This window comes from Diorhabda sublineata, unplaced genomic scaffold (genome assembly GCF_026230105.1).
Source record: "Diorhabda sublineata isolate icDioSubl1.1 unplaced genomic scaffold, icDioSubl1.1 Dsub_131, whole genome shotgun sequence".
NCBI classification, from domain to species: domain Eukaryota; kingdom Metazoa; phylum Arthropoda; class Insecta; order Coleoptera; family Chrysomelidae; genus Diorhabda; species Diorhabda sublineata.
This window is the reverse complement of record NW_026614058.1, coordinates 35,805-55,663: the sequence shown is the minus strand read 5'-3', so window position 1 is coordinate 55,663 and position 19,859 is coordinate 35,805. Positions and strand designations below refer to the sequence as shown.

General features: G+C 28.3%; 1 protein-coding gene across 1 annotated transcript; it reads left to right on the top strand.

Annotated features, from left to right (window-relative positions):
• Positions 1-6,279: 6,279 nt before the first annotated feature.
• Positions 6,280-19,718, top strand: LOC130452073 (espin-like; the record flags this gene model as incomplete). The annotated part of the gene is made up of 5 exons (XM_056791397.1): positions 6,280-6,831; positions 14,307-14,638; positions 14,692-15,021; positions 16,914-17,110; positions 17,167-19,718. Coding segments are annotated over 5 exons (1,667 nt in total), but the record flags the coding sequence as incomplete, so codon positions are not given.
• Positions 19,719-19,859: the final 141 nt, after the last annotated feature.

The following is a 19,859-nucleotide window of genomic DNA, read 5'->3' as shown; positions in this document are numbered from 1 at the left end:
TAAAATCAAACTCAAGAAAGTCTCTTTTTAACAAAATTAAATCCAGAAAAGCCAATTTCTTTCAAAATTGGGCACAAGAAAGATTTTTTCACTAAATAAAGTTTGGAAAAACCATTTTATAACCTAAAATTTTGGCAAAATTAGTTTTAGAAATGTTAATTTTCGATTAAATTACATCACAGCCATTTTTTGACAAAATCAAACTCAAAAAAGTCTCTTTTTGACAAAATTAAATCCAGAAAAGCCAATTTCTTTCAAAATTGGGCACAAGAAAGATTTTTTCACTAAATAAAGTTTGGAAAAACTATTTTATAACCTAAAATTTTGGCAAAATTAGTTTTAGAAATGTTAATTTTCGATTAAATTACATCACAGCCATTTTTTGACAAAATCAAACTCAAAAAAGTCTCTTTTTAACAAAATTAAATCCAGAAAAGCCAATTTCTTTCAAAATTGGGCACAAGAAAGATTTTTGCACTAAATAAAGTTTGGAAAAACCATTTTCTAACCTAAAATTTTGGCAAAATTAGTTTTAGAAATGTTAATTTTCGATTAAATTACATCACAGCCATTTTTTGACAAAATCAAACTCAAAAAAGTCTTTTTTTGAGAAAATCAAACTCAAAAAAGTCTCTTTTTAACAAAATTAAATCCAGAAAAGCCAATTTCTTTCAAAATTGGGCACAAGAAAGATTTTTTCACTAAATAAAGTTTGGAAAAACCATTTTATAACCTAAAATTTTGGCAAAATTAGTTTTAGAAATGTTAATTTTCGATTAAATTACATCACAGCCATTTTTTGACAAAATCAAACTCAAAAAAGTCTTTTTTTGACAAAATCAAACTCAAAAAAGTCTCTTTTTAACAAAATTAAATCCAGAAAAGCCAATTTCTTTCAAAATTGGGCACAAGAAAGATTTTTTCACTAAATAAAGTTTGGAAAAACTATTTTATAACCTAAAATTTTGGCAAAATTAGTTTTAGAAATGTTAATTTTCGATTAAATTACATCACAGCCATTTTTTGACAAAATCAAACTCAAAAAAGTCTTTTTTTGACAAAATCAAACTCAAAAAAGTCTCTTTTTAACAAAATTAAATCCAGAAAAGCCAATTTCTTTCAAAATTGGGCACAAGAAAGATTTTTTCACTAAATAAAGTTTGGAAAAACTATTTTATAACCTAAAATTTGGCAAAATTAGTTTTAGAAATGTTAATTTTCGATTAAATTACATCACAGCCATTTTTTGACAAAATCAAACTCAAAAAAGTCTCTTTTTAACAAAATTAAATCCAGAAAAGCCAATTTCTTTCAAAATTGGGCACAAGAAAGATTTTTTCACTAAATAAAGTTTGGAAAAACTATTTTATAACCTAAAATTTTGGCAAAATTAGTTTTAGAAATGTTAATTTTCGATTAAATTACATCACAGCCATTTTTTGACAAAATCAAACTCAAAAAAGTCTCTTTTTGACAAAATTAAATCCAGAAAAGCCAATTTCTTTCAAAATTGGGCACAAGAAAGATTTTTTCACTAAATAAAGTTTGGAAAAACCATTTTCTAACCTAAAATTTTGGCAAAATTAGTTTTAGAAATGTTAATTTTCGATTAAATTACATCACAGCCATTTTTTGACAAAATCAAACTCAAAAAAGTCTCTTTTTGACAAAATTAAATCCAGAAAAGCCAATTTCTTTCAAAATTGGGCACAAGAAAGATTTTTTCACTAAATAAAGTTTGGAAAAACCATTTTCTAACCTAAAATTTTGGCAAAATTAGTTTTAGAAATGTTAATTTTCGATTAAATTACATCACAGCCATTTTTTGACAAAATCAAACTCAAAAAAGTCTTTTTTTGAGAAAATCAAACTCAAAAAAGTCTCTTTTTAACAAAATTAAATCCAGAAAAGCCAATTTCTTTCAAAATTGGGCACAAGAAAGATTTTTTCACTAAATAAAGTTTGGAAAAACTATTTTATAACCTAAAATTTTGGCAAAATTAGTTTTAGAAATGTTAATTTTCGATTAAATTACATCAAAGCCATTTTTTGACAAAATCAAACTCAAAAAAGTCTCTTTTTGACAAAATTAAATCCAGAAAAGCCAATTTCTTCCAAAATTGGGCACAAGAAAGATTTTTTCACTAAATAAAGTTTGGAAAAACCATTTTCTAACCTAAAATTTTGGCAAAATTAGTTTTAGAAATGTTAATTTTCGATTAAATTACATCACAGCCATTTTTTGACAAAATCAAACTCAAAAAAGTCTCTTTTTGACAAAATTAAATCCAGAAAAGCCAATTTCTTTCAAAATTGGGCACAAGAAAGATTTTTTCACTAAATAAAGTTTGGAAAAACCATTTTCTAACCTAAAATTTTGGCAAAATTAGTTTTAGAAATGTTAATTTTCGATTAAATTACATCACAGCCATTTTTTGACAAAATCAAACTCAAAAAAGTCTCTTTTTGACAAAATTAAATCCAGAAAAGCCAATTTCTTTCAAAATTGGGCACAAGAAAGATTTTTTCACTAAATAAAGTTTGGAAAAACCATTTTCTAACCTAAAATTTTGGCAAAATTAGTTTTAGAAATGTTAATTTTCGATTAAATTACATCACAGCCATTTTTTGACAAAATCAAACTCAAAAAAGTCTTTTTTTGAGAAAATCAAACTCAAAAAAGTCTCTTTTTAACAAAATTAAATCCAGAAAAGCCAATTTCTTTCAAAATTGGGCACAAGAAAGATTTTTTCACTAAATAAAGTTTGGAAAAACCATTTTCTAACCTAAAATTTTGGCAAAATTAGTTTTAGAAATGTTAATTTTCGATTAAATTACATCACAGCCATTTTTTGACAAAATCAAACTCAAAAAAGTCTCTTTTTGACAAAATTAAATCCAGAAAAGCCAATTTCTTTCAAAATTGGGCACAAGAAAGATTTTTTCACTAAATAAAGTTTGGAAAAACCATTTTCTAACCTAAAATTTTGGCAAAATTAGTTTTAGAAATGTTAATTTTCGATTAAATTACATCACAGCCATTTTTTGACAAAATCAAACTCAAAAAAGTCTTTTTTTGAGAAAATCAAACTCAAAAAAGTCTCTTTTTAACAAAATTAAATCCAGAAAAGCCAATTTCTTTCAAAATTGGGCACAAGAAAGATTTTTTCACTAAATAAAGTTTGGAAAAAACTATTTTATAACCTAAAATTTTGGCAAAATTAGTTTTAGAAATGTTAATTTTCGATTAAATTACATCACAGCCATTTTTTGACAAAATCAAACTCAAAAAAGTCTTTTTTTGACAAAATCAAACTCAAGAAAGTCTCTTTTTAACAAAATTAAATCCAGAAAAGCCAATTTCTTTCAAAATTGGGCACAAGAAAGATTTTTTCACTAAATAAAGTTTGGAAAAACCATTTTATAACCTAAAATTTTGGCAAAATTAGTTTTAGAAATGTTAATTTTCGATTAAATTACATCACAGCCATTTTTTGACAAAATCAAACTCAAAAAAGTCTCTTTTTAACAAAATTAAATCCAGAAAAGCCAATTTCTTTCAAAATTGGGCACAAGAAAGATTTTTGCACTAAATAAAGTTTGGAAAAACCATTTTCTAACCTAAAATTTTGGCAAAATTAGTTTTAGAAATGTTAATTTTCGATTAAATTACATCACAGCCATTTTTTGACAAAATCAAACTCAAAAAAGTCTTTTTTTGAGAAAATCAAACTCAAAAAAGTCTCTTTTTAACAAAATTAAATCCAGAAAAGCCAATTTCTTTCAAAATTGGGCACAAGAAAGATTTTTTCACTAAATAAAGTTTGGAAAAACCATTTTATAACCTAAAATTTTGGCAAAATTAGTTTTAGAAATGTTAATTTTCGATTAAATTACATCACAGCCATTTTTTGACAAAATCAAACTCAAAAAAGTCTTTTTTTGACAAAATCAAACTCAAAAAAGTCTCTTTTTAACAAAATTAAATCCAGAAAAGCCAATTTCTTTCAAAATTGGGCACAAGAAAGATTTTTTCACTAAATAAAGTTTGGAAAAACTATTTTATAACCTAAAATTTTGGCAAAATTAGTTTTAGAAATGTTAATTTTCGATTAAATTACATCACAGCCATTTTTTGACAAAATCAAACTCAAAAAAGTCTTTTTTTGACAAAATCAAACTCAAAAAAGTCTCTTTTTAACAAAATTAAATCCAGAAAAGCCAATTTCTTTCAAAATTGGGCACAAGAAAGATTTTTTCACTAAATAAAGTTTGGAAAAACTATTTTATAACCTAAAATTTTGGCAAAATTAGTTTTAGAAATGTTAATTTTCGATTAAATTACATCACAGCCATTTTTTGACAAAATCAAACTCAAAAAAGTCTCTTTTTAACAAAATTAAATCCAGAAAAGCCAATTTCTTTCAAAATTGGGCACAAGAAAGATTTTTTCACTAAATAAAGTTTGGAAAAACTATTTTATAACCTAAAATTTTGGCAAAATTAGTTTTAGAAATGTTAATTTTCGATTAAATTACATCACAGCCATTTTTTGACAAAATCAAACTCAAAAAAGTCTTTTTTTGACAAAATCAAACTCAAAAAAGTCTCTTTTTAACAAAATTAAATCCAGAAAAGCCAATTTCTTTCAAAATTGGGCACAAGAAAGATTTTTTCACTAAATAAAGTTTGGAAAAACTATTTTATAACCTAAAATTTTGGCAAAATTAGTTTTAGAAATGTTAATTTTCGATTAAATTACATCACAGCCATTTTTTGACAAAATCAAACTCAAAAAAGTCTCTTTTTAACAAAATTAAATCCAGAAAAGCCAATTTCTTTCAAAATTGGGCACAAGAAAGATTTTTTCACTAAATAAAGTTTGGAAAAACTATTTTATAACCTAAAATTTTGGCAAAATTAGTTTTAGAAATGTTAATTTTCGATTAAATTACATCACAGCCATTTTTTGACAAAATCAAACTCAAAAAAGTCTTTTTTTGACAAAATCAAACTCAAAAAAGTCTCTTTTTAACAAAATTAAATCCAGAAAAGCCAATTTCTTTCAAAATTGGGCACAAGAAAGATTTTTTCACTAAATAAAGTTTGGAAAAACTATTTTATAACCTAAAATTTTGGCAAAATTAGTTTTAGAAATGTTAATTTTCGATTAAATTACATCACAGCCATTTTTTGACAAAATCAAACTCAAAAAAGTCTCTTTTTGACAAAATTAAATCCAGAAAAGCCAATTTCTTTCAAAATTGGGCACAAGAAAGATTTTTTCACTAAATAAAGTTTGGAAAAACCATTTTCTAACCTAAAATTTTGGCAAAATTAGTTTTAGAAATGTTAATTTTCAATTAAATTACATCAGACATTTTTTGACAAAATCAAACTCAAAATATCTAGTTTTTAACAGAATCAAATTAAAAAAAGTGTCTTTTTGACAAAATTCAACATAGGAAAGCCTATTTTTTATAAAATTGAACTCAAAAAAGATATTTTTCACCAAATAAAGTTTGGAAAAACCATTTTATAACAAAATTATGAACACAGAAACGTCAATGTTTAACCAAATTAATTTTAGGCGATTTTCTATCAAAAATAAATACTAAAAAGCAATTTTTCGATAAAGTTTTATCAAAAAAAAAAAAATAACATTTATGGCAAAATTAAGATCGAACTGATTTCAGAAAGGCTAAACCACTCTGAAAAAACCATTTTTCAACAAATTTAATAACAAAAAGTCAATTAATCGTCAATTTTTCTAAGAAAATTTATGTAAACATCGAAAAATTCATTATTTCGAACAATATACGTTGTTTCTAAAAACAATCGTGTTTCGTAGTTGTCAAAAGTTTGACAGAATCGTACGAAACTATCAAATTACACCCTGACTGACGTTCGTTACTGCACACGTTTTTTATGTTTCCATTCATTGTATTACGTAACCGAAAGAATCTCGCGATACGAAATTAGAAAATTTTATATAAGGTATCGGCGTTAATTTCCGGTGGGGTTCACACATTTACAAATTATCTTTCAAATTAGCACCATCGACCATAAACAATATTATTCAAATTTCCACAAATTCCTCAAAACAAAAACACCGTACATGTATATATATATATATATATAATTATCAATTTCCCTATTAATACATCACGACGATTCGTCGATGCATTGTTCGTCGCAGGTCAATCGTGAACTCGTTCAATGCTCAATCGATTTATTCAATAACCTACACTGAAAAAAACAAGTTTCCACTACACTCAGTGTTACTGTTCGTTTCAGTGAAAGTGGAGGTTCATTCCAGCAGCAGCGGCGCTGGTTCGGACGAGAATTTAAGTTCGTCCGATCTCTCCGAACGATCCGGCGACAACGAACACGACTACGAAGACATCTACACGATCAGAGAGGAAACTAAAGAGACAAACAAAACCAGATCGAGATCCAGAGATTCGGGATCGCACAGTAGATCCGCGTCATTGACTTCTTCGCATTCCGGAGGACTCGTAGTACTCGCCGCGGACAAAAATAATAACGACGGAGATAAAACAGAAATACCCGAAGAAGAACCGGAAAAAACGAAACTCGCCCAACGACATTCCCTTCCGACGAAATCCGACAACGGTAAAATCTTGAAGCGGGTGACTTCGGTTCCTCTGGAAGCTCGTCCGCCGCCACCGCCACCGCCTCCGCCGAAGGCTTCGCGCCCCGAAACCGAAGATGAACCGAGAGGAGCCGAAATCGTCGAAATTATCGAAGAACCGACTTTGAAACCGTCCGATATTTTGAAGGGGATGTGCAGAAGTATGTCAGCTCTATGTAAGTATTAGAAAATGTATGAAAAACAATTTTTTTTGTTGGTTGAACGCTGGTATGTCACTCGCGACGATCCTTATTTGTGTACTTTTGCTTCACACGTGCGTAGATCTTAATCTGAGGACGCCGACCGGATTATTGTTTGCTTTCCGATCTTTTTTAACATTTCTATCTTAATGGACGCACTCGAGGAATGAATTCAAAGTGGTTAGACGATATTTTCGTACCTAATTTGCAAAATTTTGGCGGTTATAACCAAGTTCGCCTTTAGACAGTCCCGATTTAACGCCTATGGACTTTTTCAAATGGAATTACGTCAAATTTTGAGGTTACGCTAACAAAATCTGTCATTTACCGAATCGTGATTGATTATTAAGTGTTTGTGTTTTTTTTTGAGACGCCTCGTATAATGAAATGTTATTTTCGGTCGGTTAGTTATGTGGTACTAGTAAAATTTTTTAATGAGATGATGGATTAAGCGCTTTCGAAACTGATCTGATAATTATATTAAAAAAAGACGCCGAATTCGCTTCGTTAGTTTTTGTTGTTTTGTATTTTTTAATAAATCAACGTCTGATAATTAAATAGTGAGATTGGTGCTTTAGAAAATAATTCGACGATAACTTATTCAAAGTGATTCTCTTCGCATCCAGCAAATTTACCACCGGGCGTTCGTTGTGGCAAATTTATGATTCGAATCCTCGAACATAACCTCAACAAGGTTCTGAATCGGTTTAAATTTCGTCGCTGGGTGATCGATATCGATCGGAATAAATATTAAAAATCAATTTTTCTATTATGTTTTAGTTAAAAAAACATTTATGGTAAAATTGATTTCAGAAAGAATCTCAAAAAATCAAAAAAAAAATGTGTTTTTGATAAAATTCAACATGGGAAAGCCTATTTTTTATAAAATTGGACACAAGAAAGATTTTTCCACTAAATAAAGTTCAGAAAAACCATTTTATAACCTTAAATTTTGGCAAAATTAGTTTTAGAAATGTTAATTTTCGATTAAATTACATCGGAGCTATTTTTTGACAAAATCAAACTCAAAAAAGTCTCTTATTGACAAAATCAATCTAAAAAAAGTCTCTTTTTGGCGAAATCAATCTCAAAAAAGTCTCTTTTTGACAAAATCAAACTCAAAAAAGTCTGTTAATGACAAAATTAATCAAAAAAGTCTCTTTTTGACAAAATCAAACTCAAAAAAGTCTCTTTTTGACAAAATCAATCTAAAAAAAGTCTCTTTTTGGCGAAATCAATCTCAAAAAAGTCTCTTTTTGACAAAATCAAACTCAAAAAAGTCTGTTAATGACAAAATTACTCAAAAAAGTCTCTTTTTGACAAAATCAAACTCAAAAAAGTCTCTTATTGACAAAATCAAACTCAAAAAAGTCTCTTTTTGACAAAATCAAACTCAAAAAAGTCTGTTAATGACAAAATTAATCAAAAAAGTCTCTTTTTGACAAAATCAAACTCAAAAAAGTCTCTTATTGACAAAATCAATCTAAAAAAAGTCTCTTTTTGGCGAAATCAATCTCAAAAAAGTCTCTTTTTGACAAAATCAAACTCAAAAAAGTCTGTTAATGACAAAATTAATCAAAAAAGTCTCTTTTTGACAAAATCAAACTCAAAAAAGTCTCTTTTTGACAAAATCAATCTAAAAAAAGTCTCTTTTTGGCGAAATCAATCTCAAAAAAGTCTCTTTTTGACAAAATCAAACTCAAAAAGTCTGTTAATGACAAAATTACTCAAAAAAGTCTCTTTTTGACAAAATCAAACTCAAAAAAGTCTCTTATTGACAAAATCAAACTCAAAAAAGTCTCTTTTTGACAAAATCAAACTCAAAAAAGTCTCTTTTTGACAAAATCAAACTCAAAAAAGTCTCTTAATGACAAAATCAAACTCAAAAAAGTCTGTTAATGACAAAATTAATCAAAAAAGACTCTTTTTGACAAAATCAAACTCAAAAAAGTCTCTTTTTGACAAAATCAAACTCAAAAAAATTTGTTAATGACAAAATTACTCAAAAAAGTCTCTTAATGACAAAATCAAACTCAAAAAAGTCTGTTAATGACAAAATTAATCAAAAAAGTTTCTTTTTGACAAAATCAAACTCAAAACAGTCTCTTTTTGACAAAATCAATCTAAAAAAAGTCTCTTTTTGGCGAAATCAATCTCAAAAAAGTCTCTTTTTGACAAAATCAAACTCAAAAAAGTCTGTTAATGACAAAATTAATCAAAAAAGTCTCTTTTTGACAAAATCAAACTCAAAAAAGTCTCTTTTTGACAAAATCAATCTAAAAAAAGTCTCTTTTTGGCGAAATCAATCTCAAAAAAGTCTCTTTTTGACAAAATCAAACTCAAAAAAGTCTGTTAATGACAAAATTACTCAAAAAAGTCTCTTTTTGACAAAATCAAACTCAAAAAAGTCTCTTATTGACAAAATCAAACTCAAAAAAGTCTCTTTTTGACAAAATCAAACTCAAAAAAGTCTGTTAATGACAAAATTAATCAAAAAAGTCTCTTTTTGACAAAATCAAACTCAAAAAAGTCTCTTATTGACAAAATCAATCTAAAAAAAGTCTCTTTTTGGCGAAATCAATCTCAAAAAAGTCTCTTTTTGACAAAATCAAACTCAAAAAAGTCTGTTAATGACAAAATTAATCAAAAAAGTCTCTTTTTGACAAAATCAAACTCAAAAAAGTCTCTTTTTGACAAAATCAATCTAAAAAAAGTCTCTTTTTGGCGAAATCAATCTCAAAAAAGTCTCTTTTTGACAAAATCAAACTCAAAAAGTCTGTTAATGACAAAATTACTCAAAAAAGTCTCTTTTTGACAAAATCAAACTCAAAAAAGTCTCTTATTGACAAAATCAAACTCAAAAAAGTCTCTTTTTGACAAAATCAAACTCAAAAAAGTCTCTTTTTGACAAAATCAAACTCAAAAAAGTCTCTTAATGACAAAATCAAACTCAAAAAAGTCTGTTAATGACAAAATTAATCAAAAAAGACTCTTTTTGACAAAATCAAACTCAAAAAAGTCTCTTTTTGACAAAATCAAACTCAAAAAAATTTGTTAATGACAAAATTACTCAAAAAAGTCTCTTAATGACAAAATCAAACTCAAAAAAGTCTGTTAATGACAAAATTAATCAAAAAAGTTTCTTTTTGACAAAATCAAACTCAAAACAGTCTCTTAATGACAAAATCAAACTCAAAAAAGTCTGTTAATGACAAAATTAATCAAAAAAGTCTCTTTTTGACAAAATCAAACTCAAAAAAGTCTCTTAATGACAAAATCAAACTCAAAAAAGTCTGTTAATGACAAAATTACTCAAAAAAGTCTCTTTTTGACAAAATCAAACTCAAAAAAGTCTCTTAAAGACAAAATCAAAGTCAAAAAAATCTCTTTTTGACAAAATCAAACTCAAAAAAGTCTGTTAATGACAAAATTAATCAAAAAAGTCTCTTTTTGACAAAATCAAACTCAAAAAAGTCTGTTAATGACAAAATCAAATTCAAAAAAGTCTCTTAATGACAAAATCAAACTCAAAAAAGTCTGTTAATGACAAAATTACTCAAAAAAGTCTCTTTTTGACAAAATCAAACTCAAAAAAGTCTCTTTTTGACAAAATCAAACTCAAAAAAGTCTCTTAATGACAAAATCAAACTCAAAAAAGTCTGTTAATGACAAAATTAATCAAAAAAGTCTCTTAATGAGAAAATCAAACTAAAAAAAGTCTGTTAATGACAAAATTAATCAAAAAAGTTTCTTTTTGACAAAATCAAACTCAAAAAAGTCTCTTAATGACAAAATCAAACTCAAAAAAGTCTGTTAATGACAAAATTAATCAAAAAAGTCTCTTTTTGACAAAATCAAACCTAAAAAGTCTCTTTTTGACAAAATCAAACTCAAAAAAGTCTCTTTTTGACAAAATCAAACTCAAAAAAGTCTCTTAATGACAAAATCAAACTCAAAAAAGTCTCTTAATGACAAAATCAAACTCAAAAAAGTCTGTTAATGACAAAATTAATCAAAAAAGTCTCTTTTTGACAAAATCAAACCTAAAAAGTCTCTTTTTGACAAAATCAAACTCAAAAAAGTCTCTTTTTGACAAAATCAAACTCAAAAAAGTCTCTTAATGACAAAATCAAACTCAAAAAAGTCTGTTAATGACAAAATTAATCAAAAAAGTCTCTTTTTGACAAAATCAAACTCAAAAAAGTCTCTTTTTGACAAAATCAAACTCAAAAAAATTTGTTAATGACAAAATTACTCAAAAAAGTCTCTTAATGACAAAATCAAACTCAAAAAAGTCTGTTAATGACAAAATTAATCAAAAAAGTCTCTTTTTGACAAAATCAAACTCAAAAAAGTCTCTTAATGACAAAATCAAACTCAAAAAAGTCTGTTAATGACAAAATTACTCAAAAAAGTCTCTTTTTGACAAAATCAAACTCAAAAAAGTCTCTTTTTGACAAAATCAAACTCAAAAAAGTCTCTTAATGACAAAATAAAACTCAAAAAAGTCTGTTAATGACAAAATTAATCAAAAAAGTCTCTTAATGACAAAATCAAACTAAAAAAAGTCTGTTAATGACAAAATTAATCAAAAAAGTTTCTTTTTGACAAAATCAAACTCAAAAAAGTCTCTTAATGACAAAATCAAACTCAAAAAAGTCTGTTAATGACAAAATTAATCAAAAAAGTCTCTTTTTGACAAAATCAAACCTAAAAAGTCTCTTTTTGACAAAATCAAACCCAAAAAAGTTATTTTTTGACAATATCATACTCAAAAAAGTCTCTTTTCGATAAAATTCAATCCAGAAAAGCCAATTTCTTACAAAATTGAACTCAAAAAAGACATATTTCACTAAATAAGGTCTAGAAAAACCATTTTATAACCTAAAATTTTGTAAAAATTAGTTTCAGAAATGTCATTTTTCGATTAAATTACATCAGAGTCATTTTTTGGCAAATTCAAACTCAAAAAAATCTCTTTTTGACAAAATCAAACTCAAAAAAGTCTGTTAATGACAAAATTAATCAAAAAAGTCTCTTTTTGACAAAATCAAACTCAAAAAAGTCTGTTAATGACAAAATCAAATTCAAAAAAGTCTCTTAATGACAAAATCAAACTCAAAAAAGTCTGTTAATGACAAAATCAAACTCAAAAAAGTCTCTTTTTGACAAAATCAAACTCAAAAAAGTCTCTTAATGACAAAATAAAACTCAAAAAAGTCTGTTAATGACAAAATTAATCAAAAAAGTCTCTTAATGACAAAATCAAACTAAAAAAAGTCTGTTAATGACAAAATTAATCAAAAAAGTTTCTTTTTGACAAAATCAAACTCAAAAAAGTCTCTTAATGACAAAATCAAACTCAAAAAAGTCTGTTAATGACAAAATTAATCAAAAAAGTCTCTTTTTGACAAAATCAAACCTAAAAAGTCTCTTTTTGACAAAATCAAACCCAAAAAAGTTATTTTTTGACAATATCATACTCAAAAAAGTCTCTTTTCGATAAAATTCAATCCAGAAAAGCCAATTTCTTACAAAATTGAACTCAAAAAAGACATATTTCACTAAATAAGGTCTAGAAAAACCATTTTATAACCTAAAATTTTGTAAAAATTAGTTTCAGAAATGTCATTTTTCGATTAAATTACATCAGAGTCATTTTTTGGCAAATTCAAACTCAAAAAAGTCTCTTACAGACAAAATCAAACCCAAAAAAGTCTCTTTTTGATAAAATTAATTTTAGAAAAGCCCATTTTTCACAAAATTTCAGCCAAAATATATTTTTTTACAAATAAAACCATTTTTTAAACAAAATAATGAACACAGAGACGTCAATGTTTAATCAAATTAATTTTAGACGATTAAGCTCGAACTTATTCAGAAAGGCTAAACTACTCCCAAAAAACCATTTTTAAACAAATTAAATAACAAAAAGTCAATTGAAACAATAAAAATTATTCTTCAAATGCCATTTTTGATCGATTGTAATCACCGAAAAGCGATTTTTGACAAAATCGAACTAATTAATTTCAGGAAGACTAATTTTCGACTATATTGTACCAAACAAAGACATTTTAGACCAATTTGGGCATAGAAAATTCATTGAATACAAACAATTTTTGAATAGATTAGACTCAAGTCATTTTTTGAACATACCAAACTCAAAAAACATTAAAAATTTTACATTTGATCACGTTTGATTTTTCGAGACGACTGGACTCAAGAAAAATATCAAAAACATCGACAACGCCAATTCTCGTCCATAGTATGGTCGAAAAAGACATTTTTGACCAAAATAGGCATAGAAAAATCATTTTTTAATCAATTATCGATCTTAGAAGAATCAATTCTTGATCAAATTAGTCATTTTTTGACCAAATCAAACTCAAAAAAACCATTTATGATAAAATTAAACATAAAACAGTCAATAATCGGATAAATTTCATATGAAAAAAACATTTTTTTTTTCAAAAAATACACCCAAGAAAGACTGACAGTCAAAATTCGATCAAGTTTCACTTAAAAATCAATTTTTTCAGCAAACAAATCTCAATAAAACCTAATCAAACGATTCCGGGCAAAATTGAAATTAAAATAATTCCAAAATGGTCAATTTTTCGATAAAATTTGACCAAATTAATTTCCACCAAACGATTTTTTAATCAATTATCGACCTTAGAAGAATCAATTCTCGATCAAATTAGACCAAAGTCATTTTAGGACCAAATCAAATTCAAAAAAAACCATTTTTTACAAAATTAAACTCAAACTAATTTCAAAACAAGTCAATTTCCGATCGACACGTACCCAAAAAAAAAAACTAAACAAACTAAGTCCTAAACGATCCTAAATCGTTTGAAATATCATCGCTGGGTGATAGATCCGGCGATTAGGATGGCAACACCGAATACATAGTGACACTGATACAACTTTTTCAAAATCTTTCAAGACTCCAAATGATACTTTTGTGAAGCGTTTTCGGCGATTTGTCTCGGTCTCGGCTCATCCGAAAGGTTTTTCGAAATCATTTCAACACCGAGCTTCCCCACAGCGACATCTTTTGTCAAAATGGACATTTAGTCAATATTTCAACCGTCCGATCTTGTTTTCCCGTTTACCGTGGGAAAAAATAACGTTTTCCAGTAAAACCGCGATTTATCCGATTCCGGGGATCGAAATTTGTCCAGTCGAACCGGATTTTCGTCGATAATTTCCCCCGAAACGCGAACGGTTCCGTCGCTATTTGCATTTTACAAGTTTCGAATATAATTTTTGGGTTTCTAGGTAAAAAAAAATGAATAAAATTCGATTTATTAGTTACGGTAACCGCGCCGACGTGCAATTAATTCAACTTTTGCGCCACATCTTCGTATCAATGAACGAATAAGAAGTAAAAGTAGATTAATAAGAACCGTGTTTTCTTCCTCCCCCTCCTCCTCCCCACCTGGTAGCCGCTAGACGTTTGAATTCGTCCTGTTCGGATCTCACGATCGTCAGTCTAGACGGAGACGAAGCCGACAAACACGCTCCGAATCTAGTGAACAAACAGAGGGTGTTGCCATTCGTCCCCCCATCGTTTCCGGGTTCGGCCGATTCCAACAATTTGATCAAACCGTCCGAGTATTTGAAGAGCATCTGCGATAAAAGATCATCGTCGAGCCGCTCGATGAGAAGCTTGTCGGAAAGCGAAGACGCCGAATGTTCCAAGTTCGAAGATAAGAAGGATACGAATAGAAGCGCCGGGCCTCCTCCGCCTCCTTTGCCGGATCTGCAACCCAGAGAGGTGAGTCTGAAGGAGATTTTGTGTAGATTGTTAAATTTGAATTTTGGGCGCAGGAGGCGAATGCCGAAATGGTTAAGAAGCAGAATCAACCTCTGTCGGCGATCAGCATCCAGGATCTCAATTCGGTTCAATTGAGGCGGACCGAAAAGGTGGCGGCTTCTAAAACGTTTTCCGCTCCGACGAGAAGCGTGAGTTTGCAATGTCTTCAGAGCGAACCGTTTTTGGCGCAGAAAACTGATCTGATCGCCGAATTGAAAATGTCCAAGGACATAACGGGGATTAAAAAGATGAAAATCGAGAAAGCTAAATGCGAGGAGAGCAAAGAAAAGGAAATATTTTCGGAGATTACCAAGCAATTGACGACCACAAAGTTTGTCGAAAAGGTGAGCTAATTAAATTAATCAATTACTTTGGAAACAATCTTTTTCATGAAGGAACCAAATTTGTCTTTGTGAATAGTCCATTCCATAAAAAAATTGTCATTAGACAGTTTTTTTATCAAAAACAAGCGACATTTATCTTTGGGAACAGTCCTTTTCATAAAAAAACGTCTTTAGACAGTTTTCTTTTCAAAATAAAACGACATTTATCTATGGAAACAGTCCTTTTCATAAAAAAACTGATATTTGTCTTTGAAAACAGTCCTTTTCATATTCAAGTCGACCATTTATCTTTGGGAACAGTCCTTTTCATAAAAAAACGTCTTTAGACAGTTTTCTTTTCAAAATAAAACGACATTTATCTTTGGGAACAGTCCTTTTCATAAAAAAACGTTTTTAGACAGTTTTATTTTCAAAATAAAACGTCATTTATCTATGGAAACAGTCCTTTTCATAAAAAAATGATATTTGTCTTTGAAAACAGTCCTTTTCATATTCAAGTCGACCATTTATCTTTGGGAACAGTCCTTTTCATAAAAAAACGTCTTTAGACAGTTTTATTTTCAAAATAAAACGACATTTATGTATGGAAACAGTCCTTTCTCCAAAAAAACTTATATTTGTCTTTGAAAACAGTCCTTTTCATATTCAAGTCGACCATTTATCTTTACAAACAGTCCTTTTCATAAACAAACTGATATTTGTCTTTGAAAACAGTCCTTTTCATATTCAAGTCGACCATTTATCTTTGGGAACAGTCCTTTTCATAAAAAAACGTCTTTAGACAGTTTTATTTTCAAAATAAAACGACATTTATGTATGGAAACAGTCCTTTCTCCAAAAAAACTGATATTTGTCTTTGAAAACAGTCCTTTTCATATTCAAGTCGACCATTTATCTTTACAAACAGTCCTTTTCATAAACAAACTGATATTTGTCTTTGAAAACAGTCCTTTTCATATTCAAGTCGACCATTTATCTTTGGGAACAGTCCTTTTCATAAAAAAACGTCTTTAGACAGTTTTATTTTCAAAATAAAAGGACATTTATGTATGGAAACAGTCCTTTCTCCAAAAAAACTGATATTTGTCTTTGAAAACAGTCCTTTTCGTAAACAAACCTACCATTTATCTTTACAAACAGTCCTTTTCATAAAAAAACGTCTTTAGACAGTTTTATTTTCAAAATAAAACATTTATGTATGGAAACAGACCTTTCTCCAAAAAAACTGATATTTGTCTTTGAAAACAGTCCTTTTCGTAAACAAACTGATATTTGACTGTGGAAACCGTCCTTTTCATATTCAAGTCGACCATTTATCTTTAGAAACAGTCCTTTTCATAAAAAAACGTCTTTAGACAGTTTTATTTTCAAAATAAAACGACATTTATATATGGAAACAGTCCTTTCTCCAAAAAAACTGATATTTGACTTTGAAAACAGTCCTTTTCATATTCAAACCGACCATTTATCTTTGGAAACAGTCCTTTTCATTAAAAAAACTGTCTTTAAAGACGATCTGCTTCAAAAACAAAGCGACTTTATCTTTTGAAAAACTTTTGACGTTTTGAGCGTCGAGGTAAATAATAACCTCTCAAAACAAAATTTTTATTAGGTTAGGTTACAAATCTTCGTTTTTTGACATATTCACGATGACCTCAACGATCCTAATCGCCAAATAGATTGGTCAGAAAAATGGAACGTATCCAAATCTAAAATCACTTTAAAGTTTCTCACCCCACTAGATCCCCAAATCAAAATAGGAGCCGAAATTTAATTTTGTTTTCAAAATACCATAAAATATAGAATACTACCCATTATAGGTAAGATTAGTACGATAAAATGGCGTAGGTTATAAGGGAGGAAATAAACAAAAAAACCATTTTTTTATTTAGGTACCAGAAAAAGACAACACGGGAAATATAATACCAGAGTGGAAACGACAAATGCTGGCAAAAAAAGCTGCCGAAAAGGCTAGGAAAGAATTAGAAGAAAAATTGCTGAGAGACGCCGAAGAGAAACGATTAAGAGCCATACCTCAATGGAAACGGCAATTATTACAAAAAAAAGAAGAAGCCGAATCTAAAATGCGGTAAATATATATCGCAATTATAATTATGTGAATAATTAAAATATTTTTCTTTTTAGATCAACCCTGTATACTCCGAAAGTAGTAGACGAATCAAGGATATCGAAAAAACTAGATTTAGATAATAATAACACGACGTCAAACGATAGAACTACAGAAGATAACGGTTACGACGATGTTAATAACGACGAAAGCATCAAATTCGAAAACGAAAATAACGAAACGGAAGAACAGTCAGAAGAAGACACTCCTAATATCATCCCTTGGAGGGCGCATCTGAGGAAAACTAACAGCAAATTGAATCTGTTGGAGTGAATTAGCCATTCGTAGGTAAACGTTTAGAATAAAATTATAACCAGGACTTCATCGATTAACTAAACATCTTGTAATTATTGAAACTAAATCGATTAATAATATGACAGTGACAGATTGCATAATTAGAATCAGGAATACCACAATAAATGTAGTGTGAATTAAATTTTGACGTTTATCTAAAATTCATTTTCTATCTACCGACTACTTAATCGTATAGGTAAAGGCTATTTTATAAGAGGGAAAGAATAATGACAAACGTAGTCTCGATATACTATTTATTAAATTAGTCTAATAAAAGACACGTGCAGATACAATAAAAATTAGAAATTTAAATATTAATTTCGTTCTAATACTTGGTTTTAATGTATATCAGACTTTTTAGTTTTATTAGGTAGGTTCTGGTTCTATATTTATGACAGTTATATAAAAAAGAAGAAGAACATAAATGATTTGGATGAATCATTTCAATTGAGGCGATGTGTGGTAAACAAAAGCTTTTGTCTTAAATTTTTATGGTTTGTGATCGATTTTAAAGTAAAAAATTTGCTCCCAGAAAGTGGATTTGTTAGTTTTTTTCCACTATGCAGTGATGTATTCAGTGTAAGCAAACGGTAAATATAATCTTAAAACTTGTGGAAAATGAGAAGGATTCTAACTAAAGCTCTTTACATCTAATGAAAACAAGTTCATTTCACTTTAAGTTTGTATACTTATGCTGCCACTGGGTTATCGTTTTGCAGCCTACTTGTTAAGGTACGTGGTTAATGAAACAAATTACTCGTAATTAAAAAAAACTTTAATGTCCATAAGAATAATGAATCTTACATAGAACTGGGGCCTGTCGAGGCACACGTCGTGCGTATGAACTCTTACATACATTACATTACAGGTTAATGTTCCCGTAATTTAAGCACAAAATTAGTACATTTTGTAAATTGTTTTAAATAATTCTTGAAGTATGAAACAAATGTAAATTGTATCTATGAAGTTCTATTAACATCATGAAATAATAAAACAACTACCTTACCGGAAAAACTAACACACATACAAGAAAATAAATTACTTACTGCCACTTTGATGTAGATTGACTTCTTTAAACCCAGTGTGTATAATTAGATTTATAAATAAATACGAAATTATTAACCTCCATTTGCTATTATTTAAGTTTTTCTTCGTTGATTTAATGTATATTATTAATTTATCGAACATATAAAGCGAATTTCAATTAGTATTTATATAAATATTGTCTTTATTTAGTTCGTCTATTTACATAATGTTAAATACAGATACAGAACTAAAATAATGTTAGAGAAGCTACATTGAATCCGAAAATGTTTAGGTACAGATAAACAACGTTATTTTAAGTAGCAGAAAATATGAAATAAAAAATGACTGAGGTCTTCCATCACGTGACTGATACGTCAGCAACTATAACTATAAAAATGTTCAAAATCGGGACAATCTTATCATGATCTAATCCGGATCATGTTCATTATTGTTCGTGAATCGATTATTTCATCGGGTCTTAGTCATATGTTATGATCCTTTCATAATTTCCATATATATAATACTTCTATGCAGACATTTTCTATAAGTTGAAGCTGTTCCGACTAAGGAAGACAGAATGGAATAGATTTCTCTATCCTCCGAGGTTCCAGCTCGGTTCTGCGTATGCAAGCATGCACAGTATAGATAAAGTGCTTCGAACCATACCAACTATCTATATAGGATTATTACACATATGATAACTTCGCATTGAATAATAAGTGATTATTGTTTACTTATACACGTTTTATTATGTTTTTTTGATATATTTTCAGAACTTTACACAACCTATTTTTTATTATGAAAAATTTTTTCAAAGCATTTAGAATCATATTGAAAGGAGACATAAAGTAACAAGTAAATTTCAAATGAAAAGTGGCGGCTTCCAGAATTTACGTAAAATGGTTAGAGGTAGAATATTCAAATTATACCAGGTATTACTAAAATTAAAATCTATCTATAAATTGCTGTATAAATTGAACAAAAAATAAAAATTGTAACTGTAATTTTTCAACACATTTAGTCAATATATTGTGATTTATTGTATTTTTTGTTAAATAAAACTCCATTATATTATTAGCTTAAACTATTGTTTATATTTATAAGGTGCTTTCGAGGTTTGGGTTTGTACAGAATTATTTCGTATGTATAAGAAATAAATTTTTTAAAAATATTGATTGTTGTTTTATTTCTAATCACAGTATATTATGTTGAAAGAAAAATCCTATTTAAAACACTAGAAAAGTTCTTGAAAAATAGAAACAAAGTGCTTATAATCTACTTGTCAACTAAATAAACTAAGTAAATAAGAATATAATAAACATTATAATATTTGAAGTTTTCTTGAAAATATATATTTTAGGAGAAATATAAAGACCTAAACGTCAAATGT